We start from the raw sequence: 27,470 nt of genomic DNA on the forward strand, positions 1-27,470 counted from the left end.
CCCCTCTCTCTCTCTTTGTGCGGGCGGGCCGACGATCTGGGGGTAAAAAAATACCATTCTAAATATCGCGATCGTATTCCACTGGACTTCCGTTGTTCATGTCGTCCCGTGGTAAGGTTACGCGCGCGCAGCAGCCCCATAAATCGTTTACGTTCTCTTCTGCAGAGAGGTGCATGAGCATGGGACAGGGAGCGGTGTCGTGAAGTGAGGCGGAAGGCGCGTGTCGTTCGCGCGCGCGTGGTCAACGGCGCGACTCAGGGTGGCCGACTGCCGGCGACGATGGCGAGCTCGGGCTCGGCGGTTGACGGGGTTGGCGACGACGGTACGACGGGCGTGCCGGGCGGCGGGCCCAGGAATCCCCTCACCTGCGGTGTCTGCCACGATTACTACAACGAGCCCTGTCTGCTCTCCTGCTTTCACACCTTCTGCGCCCGTTGCATACACGGCCCGCACATCGACGGGACGATCAAGTGTCCCATCTGCGGGTAGATAGCAACATGTGACGATTTATCCAACGATTGACATTTGCATGCGCAATATTAATATTCTCTTGCTGCAAATTCAGATTTTAATTTCCGTGTGTTTCATCTTTTGTGTAACATTAATGAATTATCTACAATTTCAAGTTATTCTTTAGACTCAGTGATTCCAAGAAAACCGAAACTGATTTCTCCTATTGCTTGTAATATTGTTAAATTAAAATTTTCCTCACGATAATTACAAGTGATATGTAATAATGCTGCACTGTGTTATATTCTTTATAATTATACAGGCAACAAACGCAGTTGAAAGATGGGGCACAATTACCACCCCCCGATCAGCTGATACGGCAATTAGTGGAACTGGCGAACTCCGAAAATCCACCATGTGCCAATTGCGATAAACGCGATAAATCCACCATGTTTTTCTGCACAACATGCGGTATGTCTATTGGAAGAAATGTCTTTCGATAATCGGTATCAAGTTATCCAGAATATAAAAAGAAATGTCGTACATATTTACAGGACAAGCGCTTTGCACTCACTGCAGAGAGCACACTCATCGTGCAAAGATGTTCTCCACTCACGAGGTGGTGCATATGAGCAAATGCGCCAAGGACACTCAACGTCGGTGTCCGAGCCACGGCGAGCAGTACATAATGTATAGCCAGAGCGCCAAGTGCATGCTGTGCGCTACGTGCTTTCGCGATACACCTCCGGACGCGCGGGTGCACTGCGTGGACATTGAAAGCGCCTGGCAGCAGGCCTCGAAGAAGATGGAGCGCGCGGTGAACTCCATCTGCGAGCTCCAGGCCGGCATTAAGGACGGCGTATTGGCCCTCAAGTCGCAGCTGGACGAGCTGCGGCACAGTCTCGAGTCCGAGAAGCGCGCGTTGACCGCCTTCTGTCAAGGTATGCAGGAGGCGATCAACAAGACGCACGCGTACGTCCTCGCAGAGTTGCAGCGTCAGTTTGACAGCAAGGAGCGCATGGTGCGTACGCAATTGCTTGCGCTGGGTAGCGCGTTACCCGTGCTGCAGATGCATTTAATGCTGTGCACCGCGTTCACCACTGGCGCGACCAAATATCAGTTCCTCGAGCTGGCGCATCCGATGCTGGACCGGCTGAGTCGCGTCGCTCAATTGGGCCATCCGTCGCGGCCACCTCTGCTCGCTGCCCACATCAAGACGAATTATCGGGTCGATTTTGCGCGCGCCCTACATCCCTACATAGGTCAAGTGCAGGCACCGAAGGTCACCGCAGAATCCCTGTACGATCAGATGGCCGGTGGTCATACGCTGGGCCAGCCGGAACCGCAAGTGCTTCAGGTACAGGTTGCGAGCGAAACGAGGAATTTCACGATCGGTCGATGATCCTCCATCGTGATTATCCATCATTTTCGCATCACAAATTGGTTTTCTTTCTGATAACCTAAATTATTATTTCTATTGCTTCAATTCTTCAGTTTTATTTTCATGGATCGTTATAGAAGTTACAGATCGTAAATGATAATCTGGAAAGTTGATGCAAAACATAATGATAAGATCGCTAATAAATCATTCGCGTTTTACGCCAGGAATATGTTTTCCCAACAGAGCAGCAAGGTCACTCAGAGGCTGCCGCCAAAGAGCGGACCTGATGGCGGCCCGTTCTCCAATCACTGTCGGACTTTTGACACCCAGCTGAAGGAACTAAGTCAGCAGTTGATGACCGTGAAGGAACGATTGGGCGAATTGCAACGGGACGTTTCCGTTTTAAAGAGAGCAAACACTCCGCCGTTGGGTACGCGTTACGATCATGTGGCAAGGGATTGCCGTTTACTCGAGCAACAATTGGAGCATCATCAAATGGAATTGGAGCGACTGAGAAACGTTTTCGACGCTCTTTGGGAGGAACAGATGTGCAGGATTCACATAGAAAAGGAGATTTTCCATTCTCAAGTACGTTTTTGCCAGCCAAGTTAACCTAAGCAGAGCAACAAGTCAGGATAATGTCAAAATGATATTAAAATGAATCGGAAATGATTGAAAAATGACTTTCAATAGTCATTTTGGAATCATTTCGATATCACAATGATGTCTCTGTTTCACAGAAAAAAATGTTACGGTTGCCACAACCGAAAATAATGATCATTTTCGCCCATCAATACATTTGATAGTGATAACCATAAGATGGACATATCTTTACAGCCATAACCGTTAAGATATGCCAATCTTATGGTTATCGCAATCGTACAATAGTTCTTATATCCAAAAAATGTATTGATGAGTGACTTTTGACCGTGGCAACTTTTTTATTATTTACTCTCGTGCTGTTCCTCTTTAGATGAATGACATATTATCGTTGAGAAGCGAAGTGAAAAAGCTGCAAGTGCTCGCTCAGCATCTGGAGCCCTTTGTCAAGTCGTTCTCGATAGGCATCAGCGCTGGAGAAGTGAGTGTGGCCGCGGCGGACGCGGCCGATAATCAACATCTACAAGCGTTGCTGGATCATCTGGCGCGCTTACAGATGCAGGAACCACCGCATCCACAGGCTCAAGCACCGACGAAGGATCATCGTCATCCACGTAGCACTGCCACGAGTGCCGACAACGCGCTATACATGAAGGGTGAGAAAGCATCTCGAAAGCGTTCCTCAGATCGTGTCTGACGATAAAATATTGAAGACGCATCGAATATTCATGTATACTTAATTCGCGATTTAATTTATTACACAGAAACGAAGGAGATACCGACGCGATGTCGTACGCCGTCCGGTGGTGTTGGTGCCGTTTTGGACTCGAGCGGCAATATAGTTGTGTACGGGACGGCCAAGTCAACCGATCCAAAGCGGGGCGTGCTTAGTCAATTGATCGAGAAGGCCAGAACGCAAAAGGACGATCGTAAAAAATCGCCAGGCAGAGAAGACGGGCGTGATCGCAGTCAGAGCCGGCGTTCGCGCAAGTCGCCGGACAGCGCGAAGCCGAAGACGCCTCCCGGTCACTCATCCGGCAGCAAGATGCGGTCGTTGTATCGTTCCCTGAAAGGCGGAACCGGCGACACTTCCGCCGAGGCCCTCGATCAGGCGGAAAGATGCACCGACTCGCAGCAGACGCAGTCTCATATCGGTAAGAATGGGAGAATCGCAGGATCGTCGTGCGCAAACGAATACTGATACATTATGACACGCAGGTCTTCCTTTGTAGTCCATTGGGGCGAAATTTCGGGTTTAGACTTAGAGGCGATAAACATCCGACAGCCGAATACGTAAAGTTGCTCGCCGTTCACCGTACACGCTTATATATATATATATATATACAATATATGTAAATATATTATCTGTACATTTAACAAAAGATATATCGATATATGTTGACCCACATGTAACACATCTATCGCACATTTACCATCACGAAGTTAAGTGTCTCGTCGTCGTCGTCCCGCAGCGAACTTTTGTTACACCCGCTGCGTTCGAAGAAGATGAGACCGTCTTCTAAAAGAGTCCCGTGCTTCCAGCAGGCGACGAGGGCGAGTACCAACGAATCTCGGAGGCCTCAAGCATGGGCGAAGCGAAGAAGCGCGTGCAGGCGCAAGTGCATGCGGTCCCGACCGACGATCAGATACGGGCGATGCCAAGCAGCAAGGTCCCCAAAATCTATCCGGCCAGCGACTCCGAGGAGCTGTTCTACGGCGACGGGAAGGATGCGAGGAGGCGACGGCGCGCCAGCTGCGACAGTCTCAGCACAACTGGTTCCGGGAACAGTAGGCGGTCGAGCATCACCGATGGGACGGTAGGTCAACAATCCATCGCACAGGACCCCCGGAAAGCCCTGGTCGTTTTGATCGGATCACGGACGTCGTCGTCTCTCATGCAGAAACAGCGTTCCTGGGAGACCTTCCCACGGCCCAAGAGCAAGCGCGGCGCCGGTAGCGAGGGTGCGGGGGCTTCGTCCCTCGGTCAGCTGAAGAAAGCGGACAGCTTTGAGGGCCACGAGGAAGCGGTGCGTACCTTGGTAGCGGCCGTGCAGGAGACGCGATCTCAGCTGCGACATCATCATTTACATCATCATCGTCATCATCGTAAGAGTAAAACGAATTGAGGCGCTTCTTGTCGCTCAGGTCGTTCTCGGTCCCTTCGCAACCCCTCCTCGCGCGCAAAAATTACGTAAGGAAATATTGTCCGAAGGGTATCGAATAAATATCCACGAGCCTATTGCGTTTATAGATAGAAAAAAGGAAAGAAATATGAAAAAGAATGATCAAAAGACTAAATGCCGTGCCCCAAGTGGCTTAAGTATAAATGTTATTTATTAGTAAAGAAAGCGTATTGTTGTGAGAGCCGACATATCGGTTTTTCGAAGATTTTGGACATTCTATTAGTATAATAATAATAATAATAATAATGGATATATAAATATGATAACGGTAAATGAAAAAGGTCTATATTCTGCGCGATATGGAAAATCAGAAATCTTCATTATCGAAAGGCACCTCCGTCAAGTGCGCTCTTATCTTTATATTACTTTTCGAGATTCTTTTGAGATCCCGATCAAACGCGTGGTGGTGTTTGTATTAATCCAATTTTTCGACATTTATATTGTGTCCCTCGTCAAAGTTGTATACCGCATACGATGAGGTGCAACTCTCGCGAAGTACCTTTTATATAGCGATTTAATTGCATTCGATAATAAAAGCGCCGAAGATCGGTATCGATTCCACTGTAATTGCAGATGTTAGAGATGGAAGAAGGAGAGTACGATTATGTCTGCTACACTCGTATTGTTGACAAGATCCGCCTGGGGCGGTTGATATACGTAGAGCCTTGATTAAGGAAGATAAAACGTTTTTTCAGACAAAAACGCGCGTGTGCAATGTACAATAATTGCAAAAGAACCACGGTTGACGTTACAATCTAAACTGTATACAGACGAATGTATATTTCGTTCCGATCGCGCACATTATTTCGATTTCGTTATTACAAGAGTCCTGTCCGCGTATCCTCATTTCTCCTCTAGTTAAAACACGCGGATTTATTCCCACCATGTCCGTACACGCGATTTTTCCCATGAACGTCAACGGGTCGGATGCATAGTCCAGTAAAGTACGTCGCGCGATTCGATCGATCAAGTAAAACGGTAATATTTAGCTAGTAAACAACACTGCCAGTCGCGATATATTACGTCATTACGAATTTAATCGACGATACTCGATTCGCGAAGAATAGCCTAATTCGAGCGTTTACTCGTAATCGCCATCAATAAAAACCCAGCGATCGCCTTACGACGCATGGGTTCGTCACGATTATACTCGTTCACAATTATTGACTATAATATAACGATAATATTATTCCAAACGAGGGGCGCAAGGTTAAAAATCGGTATTACGAGAAATCGGCTCTTCCTTGTGAAAGTCAATGCGATTCATTAATCGTTGTTTCGAACTACGAGCGAAGATTGTAATCTTTAGTAGGGTTACAATAAACGTTCTAATTATAGCGAGTGTACACACGTAAGCATGTATGAGAAATTGTCGAATTTCTGTTATAGTAAAATATATACAAGTTAATAAATATATCCTTGATTTATATACCATATTTTGGTGTATTGAAAGCGATGCATGAACTTTGTTGCTCACTTCAGTTTTACAAGTATTCACAGTTATATACATATATGTATAAAAAAAAGATGCATATTCGGTATTCTACTTGTTGAATTTTACAAGCAGGCTCTAAAGCTGGGAGCTTCAACGGATGAAATACGAGAGAACATTTTGGCCTCCGATGTTTGCATTTTTTTTCTGGAATTAATACAACGGCAATTTCCAATTAATTAATCTGATAATTGATTGTGACATTTTACACATATTTATTTAAGACTAATATACGTAATTCATTTATACGTAATTGTCGATTTTATGTACACTTCTCTTCTATTTTCTCTATTCTTTTTTTCACATATTATAGTACAGTACACACAATCGACTGCAATAAAAATTCTCTCTCCGTCATTTCTTCTCTTTCTTCTTCTCAGATAAAACGTCTCTATTTCTGGCATCACCACTATAGATAATACCAAATCATTGGTACAAAAAGGAAAGAGTCTCATGCAGAAACATATGATACATATAGCATCGTTCTGCAGATATAAAGTATATATTTTATCGCTAGTTTAGGTATCATACTGTTTTTTTCTCTTTTATTTTTGTTTCATCAATATTAGCTTCGACACTAACTTCGAACTTGTCAGAAATTTCATAGGAATTTTTGTAGGAATCTTCCGAGCATTCTTCGATATTCTTTGTTTGTCCTTTCGTAGTATTCGATTTCTTTAGATTTTCGTTATCATTATTTGCTTTCAATAATGATATGATACCCCAGTTGTTACTTCCGAATTCGTTGGTTTCTAACATGTAGATCGCGTCGTGCATCTTCGAAATTATGCGATTCAATTCACAGACATTTACGTTTTTGGAAACGTTCAATGTCGTTTCTAAAGGATTGGTAATATGGAGCGCCGATCGTGATGGTTTTCTAATCTGCACACCCTCGCGGATGCATATCCCGTACGTTTGAAAATCGAATGTCGAATAATACTCAAAGAAATCGTATAGAAGTGTCTCCAGACTATCCTGATTTATTTTATATTTGTAATCAGCAGGCAATTTGTTAATATCCCGCAGGAAGGTACAATCGACGCCATTTTCTGTATAACGAACGTCATCGTGAGCTGTATAAAAGAAAAGAAGATACAATTTATTAATCAGACGTTATGTAATTCTTTTGTTTACGATCTATGTGACTTACTCGAATACAACTTTAATAGTTGTAAGGACGGCAATATTTTCTTTTGTTGTAAGAAGAATAGCACTAACAACGTAAGGGGAAAATTTGTTATCCAATGTCCTGGTGAGTCGCATGTTAATTTCTGACTCTTTGCCCATGCTCGTATTGCTATAACAAGCGGTCTTACTCGCCAATCCATCTCTCCATACAAATTTAGTAATTCAGTCATATATATAGCAGTCCTGTAGAAGAGATCAGTATTGATGTTTTTGTCTTTTTAGCCCTCTAACTACAGCTGTGAAAATTACATTCAGTTTTAACATATTCTATTTCAATTATAAAACGTAAATAAATCTTCGACGATTGATCGAGGAAAGGTTGAAAGTTTTTTTCCCTACAATTCAGAATCTCATAGTACTAATAACTGCAGATTGTATAAAATTTGACGTTTTGAATCCAAATGACCTATTGATGTAGTTAAGGGTTCATTATAAAAAAAAAACAAATCCTACATGAAGTAAAATTGAAATATGTTTTGACTTACATATTTGTTGCACTTAAGTCACATTCAGTTTGTGTGTAGTTATAACAGAATTTAATTATAGGTACTTGAGCATGCAAAATTTTTCTGACATTAAGAATTCCGGGGATAAAATACTGCATGGTGTCTGCGAGTATTCCCAAAAAGTCTTTCGTTTCATACCTTTTGCTATTATTATTAAACTTTGAGTGAAATACCAATCTACTCGTGATATTATCCTACAAATGTTACAATTCATTAGTAAGTAGGATTAAGTATGTGAACATTTAGTTAATTTGAACATTACTTATATATTTACTTCTTTAATGTCGGGAACAAGAACTAAATCAAGATCACACATTTTTCTTCCAAAACCATTTATAGAGGAACCAAATGGCAGAACCTTTATATTCTCAAATAACCTAGAAAAGTATTGCTCTAAATGGTGAGCAGTGTGAAACCTCAATCTTATTTCTAAATCGGTTAATTTCATCATTTCATAGAGAATTATTATTTGTCCTGATATCTGCAAAGGTTACAATTTTATAAGGCTAAATGTTTCGAATAATCCTAACTAACATAAATGAGCTTACCGATTTAGCATCATTTAATAGGTTTGTTCTCTTCTCTTCGTTAGGCAACATATTATTTTCCACAAATAAAGATACCTTTTTCTGATTACTTTTCTGTAATCTAATCTGTCCTTTACGAAACCATAATATTGAGGATTTTACAGGCGTAAAGTCTTCTTTCGTAAAGGAAGCAGATGACATAATTTTTTTTATCGATACTATGTTTGTAAACTCAACCAAAATATAATTCTAAAATTAATCACAATATATTTTTCTAACACATTATTTAATATTATGTATTAATGTTACATTTAATTTATATATATTAAACAATAACTGACATACTTGTTGATCATTTATATGGTGATGCATACTTGAGATGTCTCCAAACTGCAAACAATAATTATAGAGATCCTTGTATGAATTCGACGAATGTACTTGTATCAATAAGCTTCGACAAGCCTGATCTCTTCTTTTAATGATTTTAGTCTCGTGTGTGCTTTCTGTAATTGCAATTGTCAGATATAGATCTCAGTGTAAAAACAGATAATAACTGTGATGTATGAGAAAGATCGGTTTAGTTAGAGAATATTAATTCATGCTGCATTCTCAACAATTACGTTGAAGCTACTAAATTGTTTTACAAAGGACTATGTAAAGGACCTGTTTATTATAGTTGAATTTCTTGCACAGTTTTTTCTTTTTCTTTCCAATATGAAAAGAAAAGTAAAAGATGAATTGACCAAGAAATTCAACTAGAAAAAACAAGCCTTGTTATATTTTTTTTTCGCTTTTCATCACCGGGTGATGAACTTTAATGTGCCTTTGATCTATTTTTTCAGGTTATGTAGCACAAAATTTCTTGATCTTAAGTATAGTTTTTATCACTCTGCCTATTTTATAATAACCTTATGGCATAAAAGTTCGTTTGAGTATCTGTAATCTCTCATTTTCATATTAATATTTCGTTCTAATATTATTATTGCTCTATGATATATTATTTGTAAGCTTATAGGTTATACGATGAACTTATCATGTGACTTACCTTGTTTACTGTTCTTATGTTGCTTGGTAATTGATGTTGAGAAGCAATTGTGCGATTTTAATCTACTTGTGCCCATTATGAACTTTTTGCAATAATAGTGATTTAATAACGAAATGGTATTTGAATTAATACGACTAAGAAGCGCCATTTTTAAATGTGCACATAGTTCAGTGTATCAGCGTGCAGTACGCAGCATGTATCACACACATATGCGAGTACTTCTTTGCTAGTGAATGGTCCCGACTCCTACCACGAAGTCGATACGGCCAGTAACAAGATAGCCGTCCCAAGCGGCGAGTAGCGAGAACTAAATCGTGAGTAACATGGAAGTACTCCATTGATATCACTGTTTTATTACCCTCCTCCGAGAGCGCTCGCGAAATGCAGGCCTGGCGGGAGAAGTTCAAATGCGGAGGTTGGTGGCTTTGAAGAAAGCCAGTAGAAGGTGGCACGTTTTAGCAGATTTCTTAAATAAGGGAAAGATATCTCTAGGAGTGTTCAGGAAAGTTTTATCAATAAATGAAGTGAATTTGGCTGACATTGGAGAAATGATAGAACAGTAAAAAATTACATGGTTAATATCTTGGCGGGGGTCCCCGCAAGGACAAGCCTCTGAATCGATCATATTCTTGCGAAACAGACTTGTATTCAGATTATAATGATCAGATCTGATGCGGTTGATTAAAATGATTTCTTCCCTTTTCAGAAGGAGTTTGGCGTACCAAGTCTTCGATGAGGAATCCCGAAAATATTGCTCATATAATAATCCTTTTTGCACAAATTCACCATCAAGATAGTCCCGGAACTGTCTAGTAAAAATAGATTTAACATATGCGAATAGAATTATAGATTATCGAAACTTTCCTGCACTGCATTTTCTGAACTGGTTTTCTGTGACTGAACTAGTGTACACTTTTAAAACTTGAAGTGAGATAAGTTTGATATTTGTTGAAAATGAGAAAGAGAGTGCTCTAGTGTAGTCTAGTGCAGGAACAGAAAACAGACCAGAGGTCTGTTCTTTTTGGCTGAATTTTTGCATCCATTCATCTTTTTTCCTTTTCTCTTCAGAAATGAACTGGTGCAAAAGTTCAGCCAAAAAGAACAGGCCTATCATGTGATAAGTTGAAGCAAAACAAATATAGGTTTGTTTCATTTCAATTTATTTTATTGTACAGTGTGCATCAGTTCAGAGAGTATAGAAATAAAAAAATAGACACACTGCATATCCTACGTACACTACAGTGCATTAATTTGCTGGGTCATAGTAGCGGCCCGACTTATCGATGTTTATTTTTTACTCAAATACTATCAACTTTACAGAAAAACTGCAAGAGATAAAAATCATTTATTTTCTTCTCATAGAACTCTAAGAATTTTTTATGAACTTTTTAGTACTGCATTTTCTTATTTTTGGTAAATCGGGCCGCTACTACGACCCAGCGAATTAATGCACTGCATTGTACTCTACATCATCTATTACATATGATTAGAGAAAATGTACTTTTTCTTTTATTCTTTAACTGTACCTTTTGAATGGAGAATTCAATAAATCATCTTTTGTTTGATTATGTTATTTTGATATTTAGTCGACTTTTGTGAATTTAAATTTTATTGGTATAATAATATTACAAAATCGATAATTATTTATGACTGATAAATTTGCCAGTGATTTTGTCGACTGTCTGTATAAATTCATCTATTGTTATATAATTGTCAAGGTCTACATACTTATAATATTACACAATTATCAAGATCTATACTTATAATATTACTTATAATTATCAAATTCTATTATCGATAAAAATTTCAAAAAAATCGATAAGATATCAGAGTAACATAATTAACTATAACAATATAAGAAGTGGCATTAAATGCAATTTCAAAATTTTTTTTTCAATTCTGGATTTTCGAACCGCATCGAGTATTCAAAAAAATCAACAAAATATTTAAATTAAAAAAAAAATGCAATTAACATAGAAGTGGTTTTAATTTTAAAAAATGTTGAAAATCACACAATTCCAAGAATTCCTGAAATTTTACGTTTTGGAATAATTTTTATATAATTATTAATTATTTTAAACATCTCAGATATGAAGTTTCCACATTTTTCTGTCTACATTGGACCAATCTTTTTGATAATTTTAACGCTGAAAAAGAGACCGCATTTATATGTTTAAATATATTATATTTCGTTTTTTTTTTTTATATTCTCTCCAAATGCGCAACATATATCTTGAATAATTATTATTATGTAGCAAATTATAATTGTAGTTTGATGATTAACGATGATTAATCGGAAATTTGCAACAACTGTCTGTTTTCCCATATGACTCGCAGCGCAGCGTACAATACGTCCGATAGTGGGAAGTGATAACGATGGGCGATAACGCTTGAAATTGAATTGCGCTGCTTGTATCAAATGACCGTCGTGAGATGACTATTTGTGATTTCTTCTTCTGACCCAAGGAAGCGCAGACGATGTGGAAACTGGACTCGTATGAGCTCACGCACCCGGAATCGCTATCAGAGCATCAGCTCCGCGAGATTCTGAAGAACGTAAGTTGTCGCATAGGTTAGGCATGTTTACAAACTTCTCTCGATTCTTATCTGTGATTCTTCTCTGTTTTCTTATCCAATTTTATTGGAAGATAATTTAATGTACGTGAGAGTCATTGTCTGAATTATTTCAGACTTCAACAAACGTTAACATGACACAAATTTAGGTTAAATGTCATCCAAGGTAGATTTTATGAATTATATTTATATATATAAATTTATAAACCAGAATAAAACATACTCTAAATTATTATTTATAAAATGAAAAAAACTGATGATGTATGTTCGTTATGAATTAATGATGATATTTGTTATAGGAATAATTTATAATAAAAGCGTATCACTGACATTTAAATTCCAGACATATTTTATGATATCTCAATTATATCTTCATATCTTTTTTCGTTATAGAGTTGCATTGAGATTCTTAAGTTTGAAAAATTATGTAAAAGTGAATTGCTGGAAATGTACAAACGAGTTGCAATGCCTTTACCTCAGCGGCAACATGGAAATACAAAGAATATAGTAGATATGATATCAGAGAACTCCATTACAGTTATAAGGTAAGTTTTTTATGTAAAGAATATATTGTTTAGGTAAAGAATATCTTAAATAAAGATAATAAAGAATAAATATTTTACTATGTTAACATTAAATTTGTCTTTCTTTTAGTGATAATGATACGTACAGTTTAGCTGCAGACTTTAATAAAGGAAATAAGAGGATATTTCAAACATCTCAGACAGATACAAAACCTCCTTTTAACGATCAGAAGTCAGTCAGCAAGAAGATTCGATTATGTTCAACGCCAAAAGAAATTGGGTGCAATGGAATTTATAAACGCAATTATGGAGAACAGAACGAGGTATCACATCTTAATCCTTTATAGTTCAGATAACTCAGATATAGTCAAATAACTCTAGATAAGGTAAGAGAGGTAAAACTAAGAGTCTACTTATCTTTAGATAAAGTTTGAGTTTTCTACAAATAGGATTCCTGAGATAAGATTTTTTATTCAACATGTAAGTTTACAGAATGAAATATTTACAAAGACTATTTGTTTCTATTGAGATGTAATATTTTATAAGTTTTACAATAATCTTAATTTGTAAGTGAATAATAGCAGATGTATTTGAATCTTTCAGGAATCTCTACCGAAAAAACGTCAGAAGATAACATGGCCATGAATAAGAAAAATATATGCTCTACTTTTTAAATCTGTTACTATAGAAATTCAATTTTAAATAGTAACATGCTAATACAATAATTTTTATATTATACGATTGAACTTGCAATGTTTGTAATACTTTGAGAATCCGATTGTTCCTTTTGGTAAATTTTACCTGTTGGATAAGTAGCAAGATTACCTAATCACATGCATGGATTGCCAGATTTACCTAATAGGTAAAATTTATCAAAAGGTGGAACACCGGCCTTGAATCATTCAAACAGATCAAAACATTATGACTAATAATTCTTATATTTCTCGATTATTTTAATGTTCGAATGATATAAAAATAATGGATTCTATAAGTAGTTTGATTTATATTTTGTATAATTTTTGTTTAATTTTAATTTTATTATACAATTTGCATAAAAAAACGGAAATTTAATTAGGTATGACTGTTAGATTTGGCAGCTGGCGATATATACAAAAAAAAAACTGATATTATTACATTTAATATATGTATCTCTGCACATTGCTATATTAGTTTATTTTTAATGTAATCGAACAATCGACAAATTGTACATACATAACCAATTTTGTTTGTTAGACATTGAATCAACGCAACAGTATTTGATGTTAAATGAATTGACAGAGGCGTGCATTAGTCAAGATAATCTTATTGTTTCGCGACATATGGAGATGTGAACAGTATTCAATAACGATAAAGTTACTTAAAACTATTATTTGTAATACGTAATAGCGTTTGCTTATTCATATTATATGCACTGCTCATAAAGTGGAAATATCGTTAACATTTGTAAATTTACATGCACATATTAGGTCTGTTCTTTGTAGCTGCATTACTTTATATTTTCTACGCTTTAAATGAAATAGATATTTAATTAAAGATTGAAGAGAAGGGAAAAGAATTCAGCTACAAAGAACATAAACTTATTGCACCGATTGAAGCTTGTGCTGCGCAGGATGTACGCGTCTTCTTTTTATATGCAACATTAATCGATAAGATTTAAATTACCCGTTCATGTATGAATAAATGATCTTAATTGTTTTGATGTTGAATAAAAGTATCAATGCGAACATGTATTTATCATATGTGTATAATAGTAATGCTGTGACATAATATTAAAATCTCTAGCCACAAGAAATAGCCTCTTTTAAAGCTTCCATTGAAAGAACGCATACATATATATAATTTTATAAAAAATCCCAATATATCATTAATTTCTTTTCTCCTCTAAATATTTATAAAAGGATGTAATTTCCGAACATTCTAAATTGTATCATATGTTTGACGTAATTCTATATTGTGTCATATGTTTGACGTAATCCATTTGGTTTTTTTATGTAATATAACTCATACAATTAATTATATAAATCCGTAACATACGGAATCTTTTTCGAGATAGAGAAAGACGAGACGAAGAAGCATCAGCGATAACACGTTACGTAAGCGAGAGTGGTTTGCGGAGTCGTTTCACGGTCATGATCAACGCTCGTCTTCCTTAATTTATATATATACTGAATGACTCATTTTTGTTTATGAAGGAAGAAGAGATGAGACGAAGATGATTCACGTGCCTAACGAATCCATAATCTCCTCGGCGGCGATCGATACATTGCGTTTTTTATAACGCAAAGGTGGAGTCTTGGGAACTCCCTGGGATTTTTAAATACATACGTAAATACAATTTTTCGAATTATTATTCGGACAATTATTTCAAAGATAAAATAAAAAGAGATTAATAATATTAATAAATTAATAATAAATAAATAAAGAATTAAAATCTTTTATTTCATGGAAAGGAAGGAAACGAAGGACTTTGATTGGTTCATTTTTTTATGCATTATGTGTTATGCATTATGCAAGATTCCATGCTCTCGCCATTACGATTTCACGCTATCGTGGAATAGTTCTTTAATTCTTAACTGGATGGATCCATTGGACTCATATATACACTAGTTATGGATTAAAGAGCTTCCATGTAATATTTTTTTCAGAACGCCAGTTGAAGATTAATCCCCAAAATGTTGTCGCAAAAATTAACGAACGCGACGATCGTATCGCGCGTCCTCATACGAAGACAAACATACGGGACTCTTCTTCGAAAATGAATCATCCTCACATTTATTGATATTCCCGGTCCGTCACCTCGCGACGTGGCGGAAGCGTTATACTTATAGCCAGTACCAAAATCGCCAGAATTACGCAAGGGTGAAAGCACCGCCGGTGTGCTGTTGCATAGGAGAATTATTGGTCACGTTCATCTCGTTTCCTCACGCCTCGCAGCCGCGTAATCTTCCCGATCTCGAAAAACGCTCAGCGTTAAATCACATATGTCGTTTTTTTTTTATCTTTAAATCTGCTTTCGAAAATCTCCCGCTGAAATTGCGGTATGGAATTGTGGCCGAAATTATACACTACACGTACGCCCTCGTCAAAATCCATACAATTATGTTCGAAACTCGTTCTTGCACCACTCTTAACGCCTCGCGTTATAAATGCTATATAACTTTTACAGAAAAAAAAGGTACTTTAAAATGTTTAAATAATTTCGTTTTACGAAAAAAAAACAACGACGAGCGTGATGTATTCACTTGCTCAGAGCGTTTATGCAATAAAATTAACATTCCATGACTGCATCGGAACGCGCGGCTCCCGGGACATTCCGTGAATGGTGAGCGCGATTAAGCGATGCCGTGAGGAATTTAATAAACCGGCCAATTCGGCGCTCAGAACTTTCTTCCTCGTCCGGTACACACGGTATGTATATCGGCGAGTCATAAATCGAGAGCGAAACTTCTGTCATCGCATCACGTACTATGCTACTTCGAAGACTGCTTGCGATGCAATGAGGGATGTGGCGAGCAGCCGCTGACCACCCCGATGCTGCTATAAATACGTTTGTCACCGCTTGTCCAAACGTCAGTCTTGTTTGCGACACGTTTACCGGTACACAAAACCATATTAAACAGAAAATGGCCGTTAAGGTATGCTAAAGGATCGCACACTAATTTTACACATCAAATTCAATTTAATCGATTATAAATTTAGAATATTTCTCGTGCAGTCTTTAGCTATTATACTTTATCCATACAGCACAGAATTTGCAGCAATATCGTTGCAAAATGCGATGTTGCTGCAACTTTTATGCAACTTCCCAGCAAACAGAAAGTTACATGTAGCATACTTGTTAGTTGTAATTTCCCCACTCAACAATATAACTGTAATATAATACACGTGTGTCAAATTACAATTTATTGTTGAGTGGGAAATTACAACTAACAGATATGTTACATATATCTTTGTGTTTGCTGGGTTTGTACTGTAGGGGGGTATATTCTTTTAATATTTGAGAGACGCCGTTATATTAATACTTGATATTATATTACAGTTAACAATCTTGGCTGTAGCAGTGCTTGCGATATGCAGAGGCGCGGTTATACCATCAGCTTTTCCGGCCATTCCAGCTGTTCCAGCTGTTTCAACTGTACCAGCTGTACCAGCCATTCCGGCTACCTTGGCCGCACAACCGGTTTTTCCAGTTGCTGCAGTTGATGCCACAAATTACGATCCTCATCCTCAATACAGTTACGCCTACAATGTTCAGGATACATTGACTGGTGATGCGAAAAGTCAGCACGAGAGCAGAGATGGTGACATCGTCAGTGGCAGTTACAGTTTCATCGAGGCTGATGGTACCAGGCGAATCGTTGAGTATACGGCTGATCCCGTGAATGGATTCAACGCTGTGGTCCGTCGGGAGCCCCTGGCAGTGGTGAAACCCGTCGTTGAGGTCGCCCCGCCTTCACTCGTTTATCAGCCCTAAGAGATGTGATAATGACTGTTCATAACAATCCACGGAAAGAACAATTTTACTAAAGTGTCTACAAATTTAGCTAGTAGATATAAATTAAAAACCAATTCCCAATAAGCAAACGTCATTTATCGTTATTTTGATGTCAAAATGATGTCTTGAATATTAAAATGACATTAAAATAATGACAAGTAACATCAACTTGTTTTCCGGACTGAACAATCTAAATAAGCAACAATTTCAAGCATGATAAGCAATGCTGCAAAATAGTTTTGTCATTCTAGCAACCAGTTTTATCATTCTACATAATTATTTTCAGATCTATACATAAATATTTCAGATCTAGCTAAATTTTTAGATATTTTAGTAAAACCTTTTTTTCCGTGTCCACAGGACGAAAACTAGTCACACTATATATAATGTATTGATGTTGCTGCATGAATTGTTAATTGTTAATGTATTGATTTTTATTAAAGATTTTTTTACAAACTGTGTGCGAATTAATTTTATCTTGACATAATGACTTTGCTATCAGTAGATCACTAGATTAGAGTGTCGACCTTTTTTCTAATTGCACGTTATCGCAAAGCGTGCTTCATAAATTTGTATTTTCATAAATTTTTCGTGAGTTTATACAAAACAAGTTATAACGAACGAATTAATGTTATGCGAATAAAGCTGCTAAATTATGTAATGGCATGTAAATTTCGCGAATCGGATCATAAACTCTCCTTTGTGAATATAACTGTGAAAGTTTACAGATTATCAGATTATATATACACACATATATCGGCGCAAAACTTACAAGCGACAAGTTTATGTGGAATATATTGTACATTATACTGTGATATTTATATTTTACATAGGAATCTCTAAAAAATATGTATTATTGCAGATATAATTAGTTATATAATAGCAAAATGAGAGATAAATAAAAGAATCTTTCAAGTAAAATAGTGAAATAAGATTCATATAACTTTTGATATCCTTTGTATAATCATAAGATTTAAAAAAAATTTTTTTTTCCAAAAAAGGTCATTGCTTTCTTGCCAAAAATTAATAACGTATTAGTTGATGAACGATTTTATATCATATAGATTGCCAAGTTCGTTGATGACGGCTTTTAATTTATTATCCGAATATACATTTTAAATGAAAATAAATAAAAGTGATCTCGATTATACAATAATAAAAAAAGTAAAAGAAATAAAAATGATCTTTTGTACATAACTTTTTTAATAATTTAAATTATTGCTTCATAAATTATTTTATTAAAAGTGGAATACGTTTTTGTTGATTCGAAATTGATTGCTTGAAGTAACTTCAAGTATACATTTTAAAATCAAATACGTATAGTTTTAATCTTTAAGAAAATGTTAGATTTGCAAAAATGTTTACAGAAAAATCTTCACGTTTGTCCATTTTTAATTGAGATATGTTTGACACATTCAAGATAAGATCATATGTAGACGGTACACAACTATTGCTATGAAATATAAGTGAGAATTGTATAAATATAAGTGAGATTAACGGTTACGCGAATGGTAATTAACGCAATAGTATACGTCGATTTGTGTTAGCACAACTCGTGTTAGCGTCGCTCCTACTGAATGTATAATAGAATTCAACCGATTGCAGGATGTGTGGCCGTCTTCGTGCTTTCGTCGAACGGCCTTGATAGATTGTCTGTATTCGACATATTGGCACATAACACACATAAATACGTGCATTGAGTACGATTACGCGTATTTCGGTTATCAATTGTTCGCTCATATCAGGTTTATACATAGGTGTATACATAGGCAATATGTTTGTTCATTCTTTTCCAAACATTGGAGCTGATAATTTTAAAAACACTTCTTCCTCTCAGAAAAGTTTATTATAGAAGAGTTATATTTAAAAAAAAAACATTATCAATCATATATTGAAAAAATGTTATGGAAATATATTTAAGCAGGATTGGGAAGTTGCTTAAAAGTAACGCGTTACTGCCATTATTTGCAATAAAAAGTTACCGATTCTAAAAAGTAACTTAAAAGTAACAATAAAAGATCCTTACTTTTCGTTACTTTTTTTTTGTAATTATGGAAGAGACGGGCTTACTCGCCGATTTTGATGAAATTAGGGTCATTCGACGCATTTTTGCACGAAATGAACGAATCTGACAGAAAAATAAGTGTCGTTCAGTCCGGCGAACCGAGATTGATTAAAATTGATGATTATTGAGATAAGGAATTCTGTCAAATTCATTTATTTCATACAAAACTGCATCAAATGACCCTAATACCAAAATCGACGAATAAACCTGTTTCCTGTATATAACTACATTTTTTTTAGGTATTAAAACAGGCTTCTAGAACAGAATGCTAAGACAGAATATAAATTAAACATAAGATATTTAGGAAGATATTTGTCTTTAAAAATTTTTATCTTTTATTAATATTTTACATATTTATGTTTAATTCTGTGGTGCTATTTTATTATATAATAGATATTTTAGTTTTTAGTGTTCTTAAAACGCGAGGATAATTAAACAAAAATAGGTAAAAAGTAACGTCTTTTGTTTATTTAATTACTTATAATCTTATTATCCGTGATGGCTGTGACCCACAAAAAAGTAACGATGTAAGAATAACGAGGTCAATTTTGTTACTCGTTACTGAAGAAAATGTAACACCGTTACTTTTTCGTTACTAATAAAAAAAATAACGGCGTTACTAAATCGTAACCAAAAAAAAAGTAACGAAAATGTAACGCGTTATTTCTCAACCCTATATTTAATATTATGCAGTTTCTTTTTTGTATGTCATCGTCTTTAAATTGCTCTTAGCATTTTCCTGTCGAAATGTCACATAATTTGCTGTCGACAAAATTTCCTTCAATTCGAATATACATATATGAGTTGCATCTTGCTTCTAAAGTCTAAAGCCTAATCTGTACAATATGCTTTTTGATTCCTGTTTCTTGCTTTTTACCTCTTTTTTTTGCGGTCGTTTGATCAATAATCGTGTTTTTTTGTCACGTGCTTCTTGTTTCTTCCTAAGTCCTTCTAAATTAACTTCTATCTCAGAAAACGACAAAACAGAATAAAAAACAAAAAGCAAAAAGTAGTAAAAAGTAAATAAATAAAGAAAAATACAGATTGAGCTCTCGAGATATTAAACTAATAATTAATTAAAAAACGGGCAATTGAGAGTTTTGATACGCGGTAATTAATGCAATTATATTTTCAAACATAATTTGTTTTACATCTCATTAATTATCGCGTCTTAAAACTGCCATTCGCTCACTTTTTAATTGTTAGTTTAGTAAAAAATAAGAAACAGACCATATAATATTAATTAATTCTTATTTTAAGATCGTTTTAAGATAATACGGTTCTGTGATTAGCTTGTGATCTTAAGACTGCACTTAAGAATGTTTTAAGTACAAGAACCAACTTGAATACCGGCCATAGGAAGCGAAGAGCACATTGTAGATTAAGCTATAGACTCCGTATGTATTGTTTCTCCTACGTATATATAATTATCCTATCGACAGCTAGAAAGGCGAGGAAAAAGAGAATGAGGGTCTTGCAGCGTGTTCGGGGTACACAGTTCCACGATTTCGTCGAACGACCTCGAGGTCTCGAGTCTTTGGCATATTGGCATCCAAGTCGCGTGTACGAACGGGCAGCGGTGATATGAAGAAACGTATAAGCGCGCGTACATTGGTACAACAAACCGCAGGTCGGACCTCCTTGTACATCGCAATGATCATCACGGAGGTCACCGTACGGCTTTTGAGAAAAAGACATAGAAAAAGAAAGAAGGAGACAGAGGCAATGATTAGGTGGGGCGTAGGTGGCTGTAGGGAACATCATCGTCGTCAGATGACACAAAAGCGACGACGTATAAAAGTACGGACAATCTTACCCCGAGGCATCAGTCCTCTTCTGGCGGTCCTCTCGCGCGCAAACATGGTCGACACGGTAAGGGAGAAAAGAGAGAAGCTGGAAGAGCATTAGAATTTTCTTTTCAGCTATCCTTTGAAATGACTGTGTCCGAAAGACTGTATTTTGTAATCGATTCCCACGCTTGTTTAAGGAGTTTTAATTATCATCGAATATCAATGGCCGCGCATGTGTGTAAAAAATCTCGACTTCGATTTGGACTCCCACGTGCTGTAGCTTCGTTCTATCTTTACTGCTCATTACGTCGTACATTACTACGGAAAAAAGATGGAATGAAGTTTACAGCACGTGAACGTCAAAACCGAACGCAGACCTTGTGTAACATTACTATAAAATACGCATCGATGCTAAAGTGTTTTAAGGCTGGAGAACAGATCTTTGCAGAACGTATAATGTATAAAGTATAAGAAAATTAACTAATCAGAATCTTTTCTTTCATGGAAAGGAAGGAAAAGGACTCTTCTTAGTTTATTTATGCATTATGCAAGACTCGGTACTCCCGCTCTTATGGGCCTTCTACAATAAACCATTAATCATAAATCAGAAGTCAGAAGTTAAAAATTGACGACTGTGATTGGTCAATTTTTACCTTCTGACTTCTGATTTATGACTAATGGCTCATTGTAGAAGATCCATTAGGGCTGTAGCAGAAAAGTTGACATGCATTCTACAATAAGCCATTAGTTATAAATCAGAAGTTAGAAGCTGGAAATTGACCAATCACATTCATCAATTTCTCCAACTTCTAACTTCTGATTTATAACTAATGGCTTATTGTAGAATGATCATGACTTATAATCTTAAGACGCAGTGTCTTATGAGTTAAATCTTATGGGCCTTCTATGATAAACCATTAGTCATAAGTCAGAAGCTAAAAATTAAGCAATCACAGTCGTCAATTTTTAACTTCTGATTTACGACTAATGACTTATTGTAGAAGGTCCATTATGTCTTTAGTAACGCACAAGAACTGTCTTACGACTTACATCTTAAAGGCACCTCGTATTTATACACTTATAAGGCATAAGTCATACAATAGTTCTTGTGCGTTACTGAAGACATAAGACTTAAGTCATAAGACACTGCGTCTTAAGATTATAAGCTAGCTTTCTGTTAAGATCCCAGAGATTCGATAAGGTAATTGGAGTGTTGCTGATTTCACATTAATTTTCAGCTCTTTTTCATTCTGGGACTGGCGGTGCTCGCTCGAGGGGCAGTGGTGCCTGCCGTGCCAGCGGCAGCAACGGTGGTGCCTCTGGCGAAGCTGGAGGAGTTCGATCCAGCGCCGCAGTACAGCTTTGCATACGACGTGCAAGACGCGGTGACCGGTGACTCCAAGGCTCAGTACGAGACCCGCAACGGCGACGTCGTGCGCGGTAGTTACAGCTTGATCGAGGCCGACGGTACGCGTCGCATCGTCGAGTACACCGCGGACCCGATCAACGGCTTCAACGCGATCGTCAGCAGAGAACCGGTGGTCGCCGCCATCGCGGCACCAGTGTTACCGCTCAGACCGGCCGCGTTCACTCCAGTTGCCATCCCGACAGCACCCGCCGTTGCCCCAGCACCATCGATCCCCGCCGTCGGGCCCGATTCCGACGTCGAGGTGCTCGACACCCGGTCGGGTCCCTTAAAAGCGAGACCAACGACGCGCGAGCAAGAGATCCAGCGTCAACAGTTGCAACAGTTGCAGCGGCTGCAGGAGCAACAGCACCAGCTGCAGGAGCAGCAGAGACGGTCGTCGAAATTACAGATCCAGCAGCATCAACCACGAGAGCAGCAGCAGGAACAACAGACCGCGCAACAATCCGCACGGATCGTCGGGCCGACGGCTGGACAGATCGAGCGACAACAAGTCGCGAACCCCCAATTGATCGGTCTTCCAGCTGCTGCCAGGGCGATAGCCACGTACCCCGCTTACCCTTACGCCGCATATAGCGCCGCGTACTCTTCGCCGTTCGCCTACACTGCACCCCTCAACGGCCTGACTTACACCCCCGCCGCCGCGTTGACGTAAACTATCCACTCGTCTATCTACCTCGAATTATTATTTGCCCGCACGAAAAAAAAATAATTAATTGGGTGGTAACAGCAAACCTATAACTTACTGCGCGAATTCAACATCTGTAACTAAGAAGATTTGATGGTTTAACAAATCGCTAATGTTATTATATATAAGCTATATATAATATATATATATAAGCTGTCAAAATTTTGCTACTTTAACATAGAAAACTGACTGTTTGTATATTACGACGGTAGATTTGCTGAATCAGTAAAGTTTTCAGCTGTGTTTTTTTTTTCCGTGCGTATTATTTGTTAAGATCATTGACGACAAAAACTAGAATAAATTGTTTGCCATGAGTTACTTATATATACGCATTATCTCGTTTCTTTCCGACTGTTTCCTTAGTATCGAAACACAATAAGTGTAAGCCTTAAACTTTATAAAAACTGATCAATTACAATCAATTGTGTGTGTGTGTGTGTGTGAGAGAGAGAGAGAGAGAGAGAGAGAGAGAGAGAGAGAGAGAGAGAGAAAAATAATGATATTGGTCATCTGCAATTGGTCAATTTCTTCGGACTGTTTCGAAACGTAAATACTACTAGAATTGCGCGAAAAAATTATTGAAAATGATTAGAAAACCCATAAATCGAATATTCTATACTATACTATTCGTTTCAATTTTTCACTAATCTAACAATACTTTTTCATAAAATTTCTGCGATTGACGTCTGTGACGTCTATTTTGGACAATATTCATAATCCGTTCTTACATTTAAGACTATCTTAAGTAGGTATACAAATCAATCTGAGCAATCGTATTAGCATCTTAAGACATTACTTAAAACGGTCTTGAAATAAGAACGGGCTGCGAATACTGGCCTGTGATGGATTTATGACATTTTAATACTTAAAACGGTTTTAAATAAGAATCGACTGTAAATACTGGCATTTATTCTAACCGAAAAACACGAAGTAAAAAAGTGTAATTGGCCGAAATGATAAGAGACCGCTGGACGAGACAGTCAATATATCTTAATTGATGACGTATCTTAGGTCGCACGTATGCCACAAAAACTGGGTGGCATGTGCGCATCAAGTAAAAGCGACGAACTCTGGATGTGCGTCGATCAATGTCATCGAATCGGTCGGCTGTCATGTTGGGGCCCAATCCATCCAGCGTTCGCTATTACGTAAGTCGGGCCTGTTGTTACGCGCACCGGGCCCCTGTCGCCGTCTTTACGCAACACACGCCACGCATGTATGTATGTAATACACGCATGCACGTAAGACGACCTTCGGCTATGTGCGACGCATTTAATGTTGACGATATGAAAAAGAGATCATTATTACGACTATTAGTCTGCAAATCGTAAAAATATGGTAATTATCATCTTCATCTTCGGAATGTCTTCATTTCACTCATGATTGGCAGTTCGCAATAAAAAGAATTGTCTTTTTATAATACGTCATTATCGTCACCGTCTTTTCTTTTGAAAAGGGTACGTTTATATGCAGCCGTGACATTTACAGAAATTATATGTCAATTATTGAACAAAACGTTTTACGTTTGAGAAAATTATATTCTGCGTAATACTTAAATTTTTTTTAATAAAAATAAAAATGTTTATTATAGAAAAGATTATTTTTTTTATTAATGAGAAAAGTTATATATCGGTATGTATAATTCGTGGAATAAAATGTGAAAAATGTTTTATGTTTCGAAATCTCTTTTCACAGAGTAAGTAGTAAAGGTCAATGGATCAGGCAAGTAGACGCGGCCGCACTAGATGTCTGCCCAATGAGCGATGTCTACTACTGTAATAGTGTTTAACGCAACAATCGTTGACATGGTAAAATCAAGTAAAAAAACATGTTTTTATGTATAAATTTTTTAATTATGTCATAACTATTTGATCACCAACTTATTTATAATCATTTATTGCACTGGTAAAAATAAGAACACAAAAGAAATAGTAAATAAGAAAGTATATGAATACATAAAATACAAATATGATCGCATCAAGATTGGTAATTATCGTTTTTTAAATAAAATATTTGTGTATATATATTTTTTTTTATAAATCATTGTAAGATTAAATTCTTTTATTTTTTAAATTTCTTTTTAAACAATAGAACACACACTTGAATAGAACCATTTCTTGGAAAAACATTGGTTCCTTTTTGTTCAAATCTCTGACAATTTAGATAGATACACAGATCTGAAAATAATTTTGTTCGATCATCAAAATAATTATGTAGAAAACTCAAGCATGAGAGCAGTGTTACAAAAAGTTTTAACACACATTGTATAACAACCAGTTTCAATGTCCTATACATAATTTTGATAGTGTAACAAAATTACTTTTAGATTTGTATCTCTCGCTAATTATTTTGAATATTTCAACAAAATCCTTCTTTTCTTGTATACTTGTTTATTTTATATATGACGCAAACACCTAAACAACATGAAACAATTAATATAAAAAAAATTTTTGCTAAATAACATAAATTTAAATTTTTTAATATCAATCAATTGGAATTCAAGTATTGCGATGCTTGCATCGTTTATTACGAAATATTATGTAAGGCTTAAGCCTTATTATTATTTGCAGAGACACGTCGCCCAGGAATCGGTCATTCCTCGAATAAAACAGAAGTTTCAGAAAAGAGTAACACGGATTACAACGTCGTAAAAAAGCGGCATCGTTCTCTCTCTCTCTCTCTCTCTCTCTCTCTCTCTCTCTCTCTTCCCTCTCTCTTTCTCTTTCTCTTTCTCTCTGTTTATCTCTCCAAGTCGTACAAGACAAAGTGCAGCGAAACGAAGAAGGAATGAGAAAGAGAGTGGCTCGCATTCGCGAATCGACTTTCACCGAACAGAAAACGCGACTGCAGCCGCGGCCGTCAAAGAACCGCGCCCAATGTCACCATGCGGCACCTCGTAATCGCGCCCTGTATTACGTACGCACAAAAGACCGGTCCACTTTTGACAGAGAGACCGGTCCGGAATCCGAGCGAACAGGCGAATCGCCGCGGGCGAGAACCGAGTCGCGACACGTCCTACACTGATCCATTGTAGATCATTCTAATTGCCGTCTCTGACTTTGACAGTTTATCGCTTACCTATCAGGTACTTTTGCGGAAAATTGATAAGAGGTAAAAAAAATGTCAGGTTTCATTGAATTTTTATTATTATTTGATTCCTCATTAAATGGAAATTTGAGAAATGAAGTGAAACATGATATATTCAATGATAAATACAGCTGTAGAAAATAATCGCTCCTCTCACTCGATTGTGCCAATTTATCATAAGGCATAACTAATTACGCAGGGCCATTTAACGCGATGCGCGAAATTGCGTCGCTATTAACGACATTAACACTCGATTTGCAAAGCACGTAGCACTTGCGGTAACTGCAACTACATCGTGACTGGAGTACCTTATGTTTAAATTGATGAATTAAACGAGCAGTACATTGCGCACCCATGTCAGATTAATTCAATCAGATTAATACAATGTTTTATCTTCATTTTATTTTTACATTAAATTACACTTTGCTACATTAAAAGAGGTCATGCCTATACAAGTTCAAGTAATTACCGGGATAAATTGTTGGTAAATTTAACATAGTCTTTTATCAGCATTTAAAACAAGTCATCGATTCTCTTTCTCTCTCTATAAATGCAAGAAACTCATGTTGTCTTGAAATATTTTTTATATATACATTAAATTAAATCTATTTCACATTACAATACTTATTAAGCAATTTATTAAGGATGCAATTTATTAAGGATGCAATTTTTAAAAAATTGATGCCTACAGTAATCTAATTGCAATAAATCACGAAATCAAATCGAAATGAACGGAGTGTACTGTCGGCTTTAAACGGATGTTTTCGACAAAACGAAGAAAAGATCCTGCGTGTACGATCCTCGACAGAATATTTGAGCTCACCGATTAAGGTTACATGATTTTTTTATTATTTAACCACACGCTCACGCGGACCAAGGTTATCAACGAAAGTGAAAAAGGGGTCGAGTAAGTGCCGCACTCACTTAATGGATATCGAATGTTTCCCCAAACTCGTTGAAAAATTATCGCTGTCAACTGATCTTCTTACTTTTTATAAATCACTGTCCGGCGATGACACGGGTGAAGCTACAAGTAAAATTTAAATCAAGGATCTCTCTTCGATTCCATCATTTCTCATCGTAATTCGCGGGATCGTCTCATTTTAAAGTGCATAAGCGAAGCAAATGTTACGCTCAAGACACTCCATTTCATTATTAATGCCGGTTGTCATGCGCGTCAGATAAATTATTGACGAAAAAGGATTTTAAAAAATGACGAAGAATATAAAGAATTCATTCTTTATATTCTTCCTCATTTTTTTTATCCTTTTTCGTCAATGATTTATCTGACGTGCATAACAACAGGCATGTTAATCATTGAGAAAATTACAAAATGGTAGAGGATTTTCGACTCAGTCCGCTCTATTTACACAAGAGCGCTTGGTAAAAAATTTTGGAACACCCTGTGTATATATATATATATATATATATTTATTTATTTATTTA

General features: G+C 37.0%; 4 protein-coding genes across 6 annotated transcripts; 3 read left to right on the forward strand and 1 right to left on the reverse strand.

The window, feature by feature from the left end:
* Positions 1 to 176: 176 nt before the first annotated feature.
* Positions 177 to 5,816, forward strand: LOC108751762 (RING finger protein 207-like). 3 transcript variants are annotated; one of them, XM_018492158.1, is made up of 8 exons: positions 177 to 485; positions 773 to 921; positions 1,005 to 1,813; positions 2,075 to 2,419; positions 2,805 to 3,087; positions 3,196 to 3,585; positions 3,977 to 4,248; positions 4,333 to 5,816. In XM_018492158.1, exons 1-8 carry the CDS (start codon positions 280 to 282, stop codon positions 4,555 to 4,557), a joined length of 2,679 nt encoding a protein of 892 aa, XP_018347660.1. In that variant the 5' UTR covers positions 177 to 279; the 3' UTR covers positions 4,558 to 5,816. The 3 variants fall into 3 exon arrangements, with proteins under 3 accessions (XP_018347660.1, XP_018347658.1, XP_018347659.1); XM_018492156.1 differs by having other exon boundaries at positions 3,977 to 5,816; XM_018492157.1 differs by having other exon boundaries at positions 1,005 to 1,807; positions 3,977 to 5,816.
* On the reverse strand, positions 5,641 to 9,611 carry LOC108751763 (poly(A) RNA polymerase, mitochondrial-like). The gene is made up of 7 exons (XM_018492159.1): positions 9,376 to 9,611; positions 8,676 to 8,833; positions 8,352 to 8,579; positions 8,078 to 8,284; positions 7,783 to 7,997; positions 7,260 to 7,480; positions 5,641 to 7,182 (listed from the first exon to the last, which is right to left on the reverse strand). Exons 1-7 carry the CDS (start codon positions 9,521 to 9,523, stop codon positions 6,632 to 6,634), a joined length of 1,728 nt encoding a protein of 575 aa, XP_018347661.1. The 5' UTR covers positions 9,524 to 9,611; the 3' UTR covers positions 5,641 to 6,631.
* Positions 9,612 to 11,683: 2,072 nt separating this feature from the next.
* On the forward strand, positions 11,684 to 17,031 carry LOC108751648. The gene is made up of 4 exons (XM_018491933.1): positions 11,684 to 11,931; positions 12,343 to 12,494; positions 12,604 to 12,796; positions 16,513 to 17,031. Exons 1-4 carry the CDS (start codon positions 11,854 to 11,856, stop codon positions 16,945 to 16,947), a joined length of 858 nt encoding a protein of 285 aa, XP_018347435.1. The 5' UTR covers positions 11,684 to 11,853; the 3' UTR covers positions 16,948 to 17,031.
* A 3,834-nt stretch (positions 17,032 to 20,865) lies between these two features.
* On the forward strand, positions 20,866 to 23,259 carry LOC108751653 (chromatin modification-related protein eaf-1-like). Its single transcript, XM_018491944.1, has 2 exons — positions 20,866 to 20,905; positions 22,062 to 23,259. The coding sequence occupies exons 1-2, from the start codon at positions 20,894 to 20,896 to the stop codon at positions 22,902 to 22,904; spliced, it is 855 nt and encodes a 284-aa protein (XP_018347446.1). The 5' UTR covers positions 20,866 to 20,893; the 3' UTR covers positions 22,905 to 23,259.
* The last annotated feature ends 4,211 nt before the right edge of the window (positions 23,260 to 27,470 follow it).

The sequence above is a fragment of the Trachymyrmex septentrionalis genome, unplaced genomic scaffold (genome assembly GCF_001594115.1).
Source record: "Trachymyrmex septentrionalis isolate Tsep2-gDNA-1 unplaced genomic scaffold, Tsep1.0 scaffold51, whole genome shotgun sequence".
Lineage (NCBI taxonomy): Eukaryota > Metazoa > Arthropoda > Insecta > Hymenoptera > Formicidae > Trachymyrmex > Trachymyrmex septentrionalis.